Source organism: Galleria mellonella, unplaced genomic scaffold, assembly GCF_026898425.1.
Source record: "Galleria mellonella isolate WM207_F2 unplaced genomic scaffold, CSIRO_AGI_GalMel_v1 utg778, whole genome shotgun sequence".
NCBI lineage: Eukaryota > Metazoa > Arthropoda > Insecta > Lepidoptera > Pyralidae > Galleria > Galleria mellonella.
In genome coordinates this window covers 1254329-1268524 of record NW_026442150.1, presented here as the reverse complement: position 1 = coordinate 1268524, position 14196 = coordinate 1254329, and the positions used below count along the sequence as shown (strand labels likewise).

General features: G+C 39.0%; 1 protein-coding gene across 1 annotated transcript; it reads right to left on the bottom strand.

Annotated features, from left to right (window-relative positions):
• Positions 1 to 1048: 1048 nt before the first annotated feature.
• Positions 1049 to 11866, bottom strand: LOC113520111 (vesicle transport protein GOT1B). Its single transcript, XM_052901301.1, has 6 exons — positions 11706 to 11866; positions 8897 to 8988; positions 8089 to 8267; positions 5561 to 5642; positions 4740 to 4778; positions 1049 to 1860 (listed from the first exon to the last, which is right to left on the bottom strand). Exons 1-6 carry the CDS (start codon positions 11728 to 11730, stop codon positions 1849 to 1851), a joined length of 429 nt encoding a protein of 142 aa, XP_052757261.1. The 5' UTR covers positions 11731 to 11866; the 3' UTR covers positions 1049 to 1848.
• Positions 11867 to 14196: the final 2330 nt, after the last annotated feature.

The following is a 14196-nucleotide window of genomic DNA, read 5'->3' as shown; positions in this document are numbered from 1 at the left end:
TTCAGTGCTATATCTCACCCTTCAAACCCCCCATGCGTTGCCATTCTTGAGGACTCAGGTTTTTTTTTTGCGTGTAAATGGCATGGTTACCCGACCTGCGCTATCGGTATACACCGGCGGGGTACCAGTGAGCGGTGATAGGTGAGGATGAAAAGGCAGGTCAGTTAGCCCGTTGTGACGAATTCAATGATAAATTGGTCACGATAGTTTCTAGGAGAAACCGCGTGGAGGTCGACCTGATAGAGTATATTGATAGCAATAGGGACTAAACTCCCCATTACTAACAATCCCTTCCCCCCGGACTCAGATATTATTCCTCTGTACCCAGTAAACTCACGCCATATCGTACCCTTCAAACCAAAACACAACCATGCAAACACAACTGATTCACGATTGAAACACGAATGGGACAGAGGTACCCAAGCAAACGACTTTTGTACAAAGTCTTCCTCTGGTTATTTAAAATCGATATCCGAGGTTCCATATATACTTCGTATATGGGTCCGCTGTCAGAATTAACGCAAATGGCCGCCATTTTTATTTAAATTTATCTTCTTTCAAATATGTCTTTGCCATAGTTGAAAGCTCCGTTCGCATCCTACGGTGGACACCAGACAATTATGAGGTAAGCAAGGACCACGTGACCTACATTCGTTTAGCCCCTGCGTTATGTAAAAAAGTGCCCTGGCAACGTGTGAGGAGTGCCCCGGTGTCACAGTACATCCTATGATGTTTACAACGCGGTTCATATATATAAGCGACAGCTTATTTCACAGTACATAAAAAAAATGCTTTACATTTGCCTTTGCCAAAAAAAAATTTATTTATTTATTTATTTTATTCTTTATTGCACAATAAAACTTTGTCCAAGTGGCGAGCTTAATGCCATATGACATTCTCTACCAGCTAACCATTGGGTAAAAACAGAAAGCGTATGAAGGACAGACGTGGTGAAAAATATGCGACATAATTATTATAACATACTGAAATAATCAGTCATAATAAAATATGTAATTTTTTTTTCTATTTTTTATTATTTCAAATATAATACGGAATGTGTACAGTTGAGAAAACATGTTATAATATACCTTGTTTCAATAGAACTTAACAAAAATATAAACAAAGTTGTGGCGTTTGTAAATAAATATTGTACATATTCATCTTTTTTTTTCTATACAACTTAGAATGGCAAACAAGCTGACGGTCCACCTGATGGTAAGTGGTAACCGTCGCCTATAGACACGAGCAGTACCGTGGACATAACAGAGTATACTGTTTCGCTCATGATACCATACCATCTCATAGCTACTTGTCAACATCATTACTTTCTTTTCCATCAAGTAGGTTAATTAAATTGTACACATTTATTTCGTCTCTTTCTTTCTTTCATACTGCTCGTACAGACACGACAGCGATATTTACTTCTTACATTCATTTGTGCTGCCATTCTCTCCATCTCGATCGCTCGCCTCTGGCAATTCTAATTTCCTTTTTTATATATTATTTTCTACATATTTCTTTGTATATAATATTTACCTTCTGTACATAATATATGTGAATAGACAAAGCTAGTTGTTATACTTATTTCCCTCCAAACAACTACAAAGGAATAATCGTTCCGACCGTAAGACAGCCCGCCGATGCCCAAACAATAGTACAAATAAAAAAAAAAAACTATTACTCATTGGACGTTTCGATTCGTTACTAACTTCATGTAGAAACTGTTTCTCTGATAACTTCATTCAAATTGAAAAACTGGTTAATTATTTTTATTTCTATTTTTCCTCTATTTTTTTTAGTTCTACTGAAAGGGTTTATGGAAGTATGACGTCACAGCTCGTAGGGTTGTCACGCGTCGTCCTGCAAGTAAGGAGTCCAAATTTATTAATTAATTTATTTAAAGGAACATCAACAGCATATTGCATTATAATACATATAACAAACATTAAATACAATACAATATTAATGCACACGCCTATTATAGGTATTCACAGCATTTACTTTAACATATTTAACTATGCTGTCACAGATATTATTTCTTACAAATCTATTTTTTTTAACGCGCCACCTACCTATTTATGCTTTAACTCCTTCTACCCAAAGGTTGTCTGGCAGAGATTGCTTAGCAAAAAGACCGCCTTTTGTACTACACTATACGTATTGTAAATTGTTTTAACAAATCCTGTTATGTTGGTGCAATAAAGTGTTAAATAAATATGTAGTTATACAGTGCGAGAGGGAGACTTTGTACAAAAGTCGATTGCTTGGGTACCTCTGTCCCATTCGTGTTTCAACCGTGAAGCAGTTGTGTTTGCATGGCTGTGTTTCGGTTTGAAGGGTGGGATATGACGTGAATTTACAGGGTACAGAGAAATAACACCTGAGTCCTCAGGAATGGCAACGCATGGGGGATATCATGGGCGAAACAGTATACTCTGTTATGTCCATGGCACTGCTCATGTCTATAGGCGACGGTTACCACTTTCCATCAGGTGGGGCCGTCAGCTTGTTTGCCATTCTAAGTTGTATAAAAAAAAAAGATACTTTAGTCGCCTCTTACGACACCCACGGGAAAGGTAGGCCATTCTACGCCGAAACCATACGGCGATATCACTGGTTAATTAGTTACAATTATTTTAATTCGATATGTATTTGTGTTTATAGTCGATCTTCGAGTGTTGCCAGTCGCACACATACTAATGGTAGCTTAATTAAACAAAATAATTCTGTACAAATAACCAGTTATATTTATAGTCCAACAAAAAAAGGTTCGTAGCAAAACCAGTCATGTATTTTAATTTAAAACGCCATCTAGTGAATCGATTGTGATGATATTTCTATTGGATCCATCTGAAGGATTTTTTTGTGGGTGAAAATGACATGGCAACCCCGCCTGCGCTATCGCAGCGGTTCGCCTTGGAAACCATCATGGTTAATTCTTATGTAAATCGTCACGATGGACTAATTGACCTGTTCTGAACCTCATTTCTCACCTCCCACTGGTGCCCCGCCAGTGTATACCGATCAGGGTTACCAATCCATTATCACCCATTAAAAAAAAGCAACTGCTAATGCCCGCAGAGAGAAAGGGATTGTTAGTAAAGGAGTTAAACAGCCTAATTGCTAGCAATACATATACACTATCAAGTCGACCTCCACACGGCTCCCCCTGGAAACCATCATGCTTGGTTCTTGACGAATTCGTCATGATAGGCCAACAGACCTACATCCATCACTCACTGAATCCTCGCCAGCTTTTTCTAGCAGGGGGGAAGGGATTTTTAGTAATGAGGATTAGCAACCCTATTACGAACAATATAATCTATCAGGTCGACCTCCTCGCGGTTCCCCCTGGAAACCATAGTGATTGTCCCATTATTGAATTTGTCACGATGGGCTAACTGATCTGCTTCATCTTCACTTATCACCCCTCACTGGTGCCCCGTCAGTATATACCGATAGCGCAGGCGGGGTTACCGTTCCATTGTCATCCATTAAAAAAAAGTTTATTCCGTCATCAGAGGCGGGGTTACCATTCCATGAACTTCATTAAAAAAAATACATAGTTGTTACCTTCATATCTCGAGTTTTATAATTATTATTTCTTGTATATATCATGCACATCATGTCAGCCATTGTCTGTCCACTGCTGGACATAGGCCTCCCCCATAGACTGCCATAAGCAACGGTCCTGGCCACCATCACCTACTGACTCCTTTTTGGTATATATATTTATGTAATTGTATCTACCTTTGACCCCCTTTAACCACCCCCCACTAGATGACTAGATGGAGAGACGATCTCAAATGCATTGCATGGAGTCAGTGGATGCAGGTGGTTCAGGACCGATCCTTATGGCAGTCTATGGGGGAGGCCTATGTCCAGCAGTGGACGAATAATGGTTGAAATAATGATGATCATCCTCTGAGGGGAACAGAAGGAGATATTGTACAAAAGTCGTCTGCTTGGGCACCTCTGTCCCATTCGTGTTTTTACCGTGAAGCAGTTGTGTTTGCTTGGCTGTGTTTGGGTTTGAAGGGTGGGATATGGCAGTAAATTTACGGGGCACAGAGTAATAACCTGGGGGGAAAGGGATTGTTAGCAATGGAGTTTGACAGCCCCATTGCTACCAATATGCCCTATTAGGTCGACCTCCACGCGGTTCCCCCTGGAAACCATCGTGAACCATTCTTGTTGAATTCGTCACGATGGGCTAACTGACCTGCTTTATCCTCACCTATCATCCTTTACTGGTGCCCCGCCGGTGTATACCGTTAGCGCGGGTGGGGTTACCATCCCATTATAACCCATTAAAAGAATAATAACACCCGAGTCATCAGGAGTGGCAACGCATAGGGGGTACCATGGACGAAACAGTATACTCTGTTATGTCCATGGTACTGCTCATGTCTATAGGGGACGGTTACCACTTACCATCAGGTGGGCCGTCAGCTTGTTTGCCATTCTAAGTTGTATAAAAAAAAAAAAAAAAACAATAGAGTACACATTTTGGAACATACAAAGAAAACTAAAGAGTGTCAGTTCTACCCAGTCATTTATTCTATGGTAAAAACTTATGAATAAAACGACGTTGAATTTAAATAAATTTAAGTAAATAATATGATACATTTAGCACGTAACTAGTTTAGGTACAAACTGAACGCCGGTGGTCCGTAGGTACACACACATTCGCACATATACACTATATAATACAAGTCTTTGAGCACACACTATCATACCATGTTGCGCCCGTTGTCGCCCGCTATCCTGTCCACGATCTGGAAACATACAATTTAATATTAACATAAATAACAAATATATTCACAAAAACAGATATGTACTTTAACTGCGAACACGCACACAGGCGCGCGTGCTCGCACGCACGCACGCCCTCACGCACGCATGCACGCACGCACGCACGCACGCACGCACTCACGCACACACGCACACACGCACGCACGCACGCACGCGCTCACGAACGCACGCACGCACGCACGCACTCACGCGAGCACTCACGCAAGCACGCACGCACGCACGCACGCACGGCCGCATGCATGCACTCACGCACGCACGCACGCACACTCGCACGCACACACGCATAGGCGCACGCACGCACACACACACACACACACACACAAACTTACGCACGCTTAAACGAGTCAGCTAATTTGACAATTAGCTGACAAAATGTTGGCCACTTTTTGAGGCTCGCGACTCTATCTATATAATCTAAAATTGTACCCAATATTAGCAGAGAGAGGCGTGACGGATATATATATATGTATGATTTTTTTTTATACAACTTAGAATGGCAAACAAGCTGACGGCCCACCTGATGGAAAGTGGTAACCGTCGCCTATAAACATGAGCAGTACCGTGGACATAACAGAGTGTACTGTTTCGCCCATGATACCCCCCATGCGTTGCCATTCCTGAGGACTCAGGTGTTATTCCTCTGTACCCTGTAAATACACTGCCATATCGCACCCTTCAAACCGAAACACAGCCATGCGTACACAACTGCTTGACGGTAGAAAAAAAAGTATAGATAACGACTTACCCCTCTTATAAATGGTAGGTTTAGTACACTTCCTAGCACTGGGATCATTCTCAAGAAGTTGATGGCAGCTGGCAGGAATCCTCTGAAAATAAAAATATTCACTTTAAAATCTGCTTTAAAAAAGAGTGAAAGTTTTTTTTTTTTAATGGACGATAATGGAATGTTAACCCCGCCTGTGTGGAGGGAAAGGAATTGTTAGTAATGGGATCTAACAATCCCATTGCTAGCAATATACTTTATCACTTCGAGCTACACGCGGTTCCCCCTGGAAACCATCATGGTTAGTTTTTTTTTACACCACTGAGGTGGCAAACAAGCATACGGCCCACCTGATGGTAAGCGGTTACCATAGCCTATGAACGCCTGCAATACCAGATGTATTACGCGCGCGTTGCCGACCCTGAAGAAACCTCTTTACCCCCCTTTTGAAGAACCCCATGCTGTAGTCTCTTGGGAAAACCTCGGCAGGGGGCTCATTCCATAACCTGAGTGTTCGTGGGAAGAAACATTTCTGAAACCGCGTTGTACGCAACCATTTAGGCAGTTATTGTAGATTTCGTCACGATGGGCTAACTGACCTACTATCACCTCTCCTATCATCCCTCACTGGTGCCCCGTCAGAGTATACCGATAGTACAGGCGGGGTTACCATTCCATTATCATCCATAAAAATAGTCATGGCCCATTTCAATACCAAATCACATTTTCTTTCACTGTAGTTACTCTTTTCCATTCCTTTGTAATTTTTGGACTAGATTTGTCATATTTGCTCCTTGTGTGTGCTATGTATGTATTTATATGTGTATGTTTATGTATTTTGTATATATATTATATATATATATATATTATATATATATATATATATATATATATATATACGAGGTCTGTCCGGAAAGTTCGTATAAGTATAAAAGTGTTCTGGAATGCGAGAAAGAGGAGTGGGGAGGCCAGGTAAGCGCAGGACCCCTTCCTTATGTCCCTAACAATGCTTCAGTTCTGGTCTGACCGCCGTGCGGTGCGAACTGGCTTGTCACGCCATCTGTGAAGTTACCTCTTAACGAAACCCCGTCGGCATGGAGCCCGCTTCCGTTGAAGAGCAGCGCGTCGTAATCAAGTTTCTCTCGAAACTCGGCAAGAATGGCCGTGAAATTTTTGCCGATCTAATTCGATAAGACATCCGGGGAACCACGAACAAAAAAATCAAGAAAATCCCGCTCAAATGTCAAGACAATGTTGATTGTTTTTTTCGATGTTCGGGGGATTGTCCATCAAGAATTCGTCCCTCCAGGCCAGACAGTTGATGGAAAATTCTACGTCGATGTGCTCAGACGCCTCAAAGCTCGTGTGGCACGAGTTCGTCCAGAATTGGCGCGAGAGGGGCGTTGGATTCTTCACCACGACAATGCCCCTGCCCACACCTCTCTTGTTGTCCGTGAGTTTTTGAGTAAAAATTCCATTACGGTGACCGAACACCCCCTATTCGCCGGATTTGGCCCCGTGTGACTTCTTCTTGTTCCCAAAAACCAAATTGGTACTTCGGGGGCGGCATTTGGGGGACATAAATGAGATAAAAAAAAGCTACGACGGGGCAGCTGAGAAACCTACAACCAGAGGACTTTCAAGGAGCCTTCTCACAGTGGAAACGGCGTTGGCACAAGTGCATTATGTCACAGGGGGAGTACTTTGAAGGGGATAAAATTGATTTACCTGAATAATTGTAAAATAAAATTTTTAAAAAACTTTTATACGTACTTTCCGGACAAACCTCGTATATATATACATATATATATATATATGTATATATATATATATGTGTGTGTGTGTGTGTGTGTATATATATATATATATATATATATATATATATATATATATATATATATATATATATATATATATATATATTGTTTTGTAAATAGTTTAATAAATTATATGTATTTGACATTTTTGTGCATTACAGGTTATTGTATTTTGTGCACGAAAAATTATTAATTCACTCTTGCGCCACCTACCCACTTCTATCTGTTCTCCTTCAACCAAAGGTTGTCTGTAAGAGATCGCCCTAGCGATAACACCGCCTTTTGTACCTTTATGTGTATATTTCAATCTGTATTTTATTTATATTACTGTATTTCACTTGAATTATTCACTTATCATTGTATATTTTTATTTATGGTGCAATAAAGAGTTAAATAAATAAATTAATATTGCTCATACTATTTAATATATTCGTCATTGTGTCAATATATAGATATTGTAACTATATACTATATGATATACATATATGCATTTAAAAACAGAATTTACATCGTGCCTCCGATCAAACTGTTTATAATTACTCCTCTCTATCCAAAGGTTGGCTGCAAGAGATCGCTCTTAGCAATAAGGCCATCCATTGTTGTCTCACTGTGATCGTTTCTTGTAATTGTTTGTATCTATAATAAGTTTACTATTGTAATCTTATGGAGGAAACAATAGAGAGTATCTATCTATCTATCTATGATATATATTAATACAGACTAGTGATTTACCTGAACAGTAAAAGGAATCCATATATCTCGGCTATCATCCCAAACATGGGCCAGCCCATGAGGACTATCGTGATGCCTCCGAAGAAGGCCACGGACGCCTTTACTTTATGCCTTTGGAAGAAAAAGAAGAAGGTCCTCTGCAGACCTATGATGCAAGCCAGACCACTGATGAACAATATCTGCAAGGAAAAAAAATTATGAAAGGTCCATCGAATGTAGGCTTAAATTTTTGAAAAACTTAAACAAATAATATGCCTATATGTATAAACGTCTAGTCACTATTGAATTGGGGGTAAAGGGATTGTTAGTAATGGAGTTTGACAGCCCCATTGCTAGCAATATGCCCTATTAGGTCGACGTCCACGTGGTTCCCCCTGGAAACCATCGTGAACAATTCTTGTTGAATTTCTCACGATAGGCTAACTGACCTGCTTCATCCTCACCTAACATCTCTCACTGGTGCCTCTCAAGTATATACCGATAGCACGGGCGGGGTTATCACTCCATTATCACCCATTAACCCTTAAATACGTGAAGTTTCAAATTTAATGCCGGGGTTATAAATCGCATTGGGCGCCTACAATCGATTTTATTTTAATATTTGGCTGTTTACATGTTACCAAATGTTTTTTTTTTAAATATATAAAAATATCCTTTTGATTTTTTTTACTATTTTTCCCCATTAGTAAACACAGTAAAAGTATATGTGTACCTTTATATATTTTTTAATTTTATTTTAAAAAGTCAGGCTTTTAAGGGTTAAAAAAAACAGTATTTCATTATATTAGTAAGTAAAGGTAATTCTCACATTGCCTATTGCCAACAGGCCTTTGTCAAATAGCAACAGTATCCCCAGGAAAAGGAATGTCATCCCAAACCCCACCAGGCCAACACCGATTTCTGAAACAAAAATAATAATTAACTGATTAATGGCGTCAATGCGCACGCGATCACCATCGTGGTTAATCCTAGTGGAATTCGAATCTATCTTTTTTAACGCGCCACCTACCTACTTATGCTTTAATCCTTTCTACCCAAAGGTTGTCTGGAAGAGATTGCTTAGCAATAAGACCGCCTTTTGTACTACACTATACGTATTGAAAATTGTTTTAACAAATCATGTTATGTTGGTGCAATAAAGTGTTAAATAAATAAATAAATAAATAAATTCGTCACGATGGGCTAACTGACCTGCTTTCATTCATTTCTCACTGGTGCCCCGCCAGCGTATACCGATAGCGCAGATAGGTGGGGGGGGGGGGGGGGGGGTACCATTCCACACATTAACAAAAGTCACGTTATCTATATATTGGGTTTTCACAACAATCGGATATCTCTATTTCAGTAGAGTTCTTTATTTTGGTATTATATTTGGTAAGTAATCGACATTTAATACATTTGTTACTAGGCAAATATATAGATATTATAACTACAATATATATATATATATTGCTATATATTTTCCACTTTATATTATTTCCGGCGACCACTATGGGTAATTTTTACGTTTTTACGTTATTTTCACATTAGTTTCCTTAAAATAAAAAAAATTCTAAAAATACCTGTATCAGTAAGTATCGATACTTCAGGAGTATTTGTTTAAGTAATATCGAAATAAGATTTGATAACTATCGAAATGAGTAGGTATCGATACCTTGACGGTATCGGAACATCACTAGTGGCCGGTCACTAAACAAAATTAGACAAGAAATAATAGATGGCGCTGGAGTCGAGACTTGTGGTTTTAATTGATTATTTTGTAATTAAAGACAATTGGAAGTAAAATTTCTAAATTGACGAGTGGTTTTTGTTATTATGTACAAATGTGGAAAGACAGATAATACGCCATCTTTTACAGGATGAATTATAACGCACACAATTGCAATATCTCTTGCTAGTATGTGTTTTATTACAAAATTGTACAATATGAGAGAATAAAGACAAAAATAATAATAAATATATTATTATATCACTAAAAAATAAATAAAGCCACTCGCCAATTTATAAATTTTGCCTCGAATTATATCAGGTTATGGAAAGAACTCCCTGCAGAGGTTTTCCCAAGAGACTACAGCATGGGATTCTTCAAAAGGGAGGTAAAGAAGTTTCTTCAGGGTCTGCAACGCACACTTAATACCTCTGGTATTACAGGTATTCATAGGCTACGGTAACCATCATTAGGTAGGCTGTATGCTTATTTGCAACCTCAGTGGTATAAAAAAAAATTATAAAAAAAAAAAACCATAATAAAATATATAACTTCATTCTACCGCCATCTAGTGTTTCATGTCCAATTATGTTTAGTGACCGGTCGGTTAATGACCTTAAACATTAATATATAAATAAATATTAAAATATAATTTAAATTAATAATAAATTTAATTAGTGTTTTAAACAACATGAGACAAATGGGAACTTAATAAAATCACTGCTTGTCATTTCCAATAATCATTTCCACTATATCCAAGAGTCTTAAGATTTCAAAATAATGCTTTACGGTCCACACGAGTGTAATGCCCCTGTTATTGCAGGCATTCATAGGCTATGGTAACTGATTACCGTCAAATGAGTTGTATGCTTGTTTACCACCTCTGTGGTGTTAAAAAAATACAATGGTTTTGTTTATTAATTATACAATATCTCTATTGCATACTTTATTTACTATAGAGCAGAAGTTCTCAAAGTTTTTCAAATTATATCACATATGTAGATTTAGTCAAAAACATATTGAGAAATTGAAAATGATTTTTTTACTAAAATTAATTACTTAAAAAACAATACAGATATAAATAATATTTATTTATTTTAACTTTGATACCCAATTATACAAATTAATCCTCCTTTAACCAAAGGTTGTCTGTAAAAGATTGCTCTAGCGTTAAGACCACCTTTTGTATCTTTATGTATATATTTTAATCTATACTGTATTTCACTTGAATTGTTCTTATGTTATTGTTTATTTATGTTTCTGGTGCAATAAAGTGTTAAATAAATATGTCCACATATGGTGTACTCGATACCTAATGGCCTCTACCAGTCAACAATGTGGCAGGTAGAGAAATAAATAGGTGGTGCATTTATTGTTAAATAAGTGCAAATTAAGTTACAATACCTGAAATAAACTAATGTCTTCATAAATAAAATAATCTCTCTTCCAACCTTGATACTGGCAACATCATCAAAGCCCCAATAGGACCATAATTTAAAAAAAATATTTTTTTTTTAAATATGAATTAGTCATAATTGAAAAAAGAATAGAATTTTCAAATTTAATAACATGTCTGCGTGCAATCTTGGCACGTAGATAAATTATTAAAATTTGAAACTTGTGCACTAATAGCGCCAATTAAATTAGTAGATTACACCCTAAAAGTTAAAGTAGTTAGAATATATAATCATAGTTTATTGACAATAATTTACAAAAGGTTTACCATCGTTAATCATAAAATTCAATCAAAGAAACTTGTACAAATGTGTTAAAAGACTCTATACAAATTCTCCCTCATTATTTATAATGATTTAATGAGGAATTCATTAAAAGAAATTGAAAAAATATATTAGGAAATAATTCAAACAAACCATAGCTAGTAAGGTCAGGCTTGTTATATTGTACTTACTTTGAACGTCAGATATTTCAATCATTTTGTTGTTTTATTTAATATATGGAGATTTAACCTATTTGTGCTCATAGAAACAGCTCATTAAATTGTAAATAAATTAATACAACAAATTCATAACCTATTACTCCACGTCATTTTAGCTATCGAATATTTGTTTTGTCAAAATTGACAATGTAATCTTATTGACTGTCAATGTCTAATTGACATGAGCTATATAGTCCTAAGAACAAGGAATTACATACATACATACATACATATCTGTCACGCCTGTCTCCCATTAGGGTAGGCAGAAACAATGGAACGCCAAATGCTTCGATTCAAACAAACCTCTTTCGCTTCTTCCACATTCATCAATCTTGTCATACACGCTCGTCGGTTACGGGTACTTTTAATTTGGCCCTTCTTCAGCACGTCGCCTATTTGGTCGACATACGTCCGTCTAGGGCGGCCCCTACCGACATCTCCATTCATTCTTGCTCGATAAATCTCTTTCGTAATTCTTCTTTCATCCATCCTCTCCAAATGACCAAACCAACGCAACATTCCTTTTTCGATTTTGGTCACTACATCGACTTTCAGTCCACACTTCTCTCAAATTACATTGATTGATAAAATAAAAACTATAAGTGATATGGTTGACTCCTTTTTTCTTATGCAAATATAATTAGCAAAAAGAGGACGAAAGATAGACTATCAGTTGCTATTTTTCTCAAATAATAGCAGGCTAGTGTATAAAAAATGTTCTTAGGTATAGTCATAACTAGAAGTGAGTTATAACAGGACAAACATAATATATGTTATATATTATTATATATATATATGGTATATATTATTACGTAATAATAACATATTCAAATTTCTGTTATTAAATAACATGTGTTATTTTTTCAATCAAGGCCCATTAAGAAGGAAATAACATATATGTTCGCGACATTATTGTATATGTGTAATTATAGTGATATTTATAGCAATGTTTATAGTTAGTTGTTAAGTCCCTAGTTTAATCGTTTTTGTATACTGTTATTTTTATATAGATTTTACATAGATTTAAGATACCCATAGTGTAAGTTAAATAAAGTATTCCTTTGTGTGTTGTCATTATTACCTACAAATAGAAATAGAAATTGTAACAATAAATAGAATTAAGAAATTGTAAATTGTAATAAATAAATAAACGCTATAGGGTACCGATCTGAAGAGACACGCGTCTCGTTCATTCTCGCCCCGTCCCGCTCGCGCAGATTCGCTAACGCGAGTTGGAAACGTTATCGTGCGAGCGGGCGGGTATAAAGATAGGCCGCCTCCCGTCGAGCGGCATTCGCTTCCGGGCAGCGACACACTACACTCGAGAAGAAATAGGACAAGAAGAAAAAATACTCTCTTCAGACGGTACCGGAGGCTTCAGAATAGTAATCGCTGTGTTTCACTCCAGCCTGAACCAACGCCCCTACAGTCCACGCTCACCGAACGGCAGTCCACACCGTTCATCGTGGTCCTTCGAGACGCCGGATTGCTGGAGGAACACCGTTGGTACATCGAGAAGCCGGATCGCTGGAGGAAGACCATTCTGAAGCCGGATCACTGAAATGCCGACTACGAGAAACATGAAGTCATCGCAACAAAAAATCGCCGTCACCGAAGCCACAACGTCCGCCGCCACCACGTCGACTACGGCCGCCGGAACGCTGTCCGTCGCTGCCACGCCGTCCGTTGCTGCCACCACGTCGTCTGCGGCTGTCAGAACGTCATCTGTCGCTGCCACGTCGTCTACCGCCGCCACCACATCGACTACGAACACGTCCGGCGATACGACGACCACAGGAGCCACGGAGACTACCGAAGCCACAGGAACGACAGAGGAGACAGCAAGGAAGAAGGAACCGAAGCACGGCACGGCACGCACGGTTCGCACCACGGCCTCGCAGAAGAAGAAGGCTCTGGCCAAGGCACGGGAGGAGCTACTTCGAAAGGAGGTGGAATTGGCTGCTGCACGTGTCGCCGCCCTGGAAGCCGAATCAGAGGACGACGAGGAAATAGAAGACGACGACGCTACCGTCAGAAGAGAACGAACGTCGGATTGGGTTCATCGAAGCACGCTAGCACTCACGATGGAGCCGCATGTACCAGAGATAGAAGAAGTCACCGGCAAGCGTCAGGGGTTCGTCCCATCGAGACCCGTTGAAGAGGATTCGAGAGCGCCGCCGCCACAGCCGAGCAGCGACGCACTTCACCGGGACCACGCACGCCACGTTGACCCACATGCCGCCATGCCTACGATAGCAGCAGCGATGCAGTCGATGAAGAAGGAAGAACCGGTGCTGAAGGTGGGCATCGATTGTAATGAGTTTGCGATCGCCATGCAGATGGCCGCTCGCAACATACTGCCCTCCACAGCGTCAAGAGTCACCGAGTTGCCAGTCTTCAATGGATCGTCGAGCGAGTGGTTACCATGGAAGATGGCCTATGAAGAGAGCGCAAGTCAACTCAC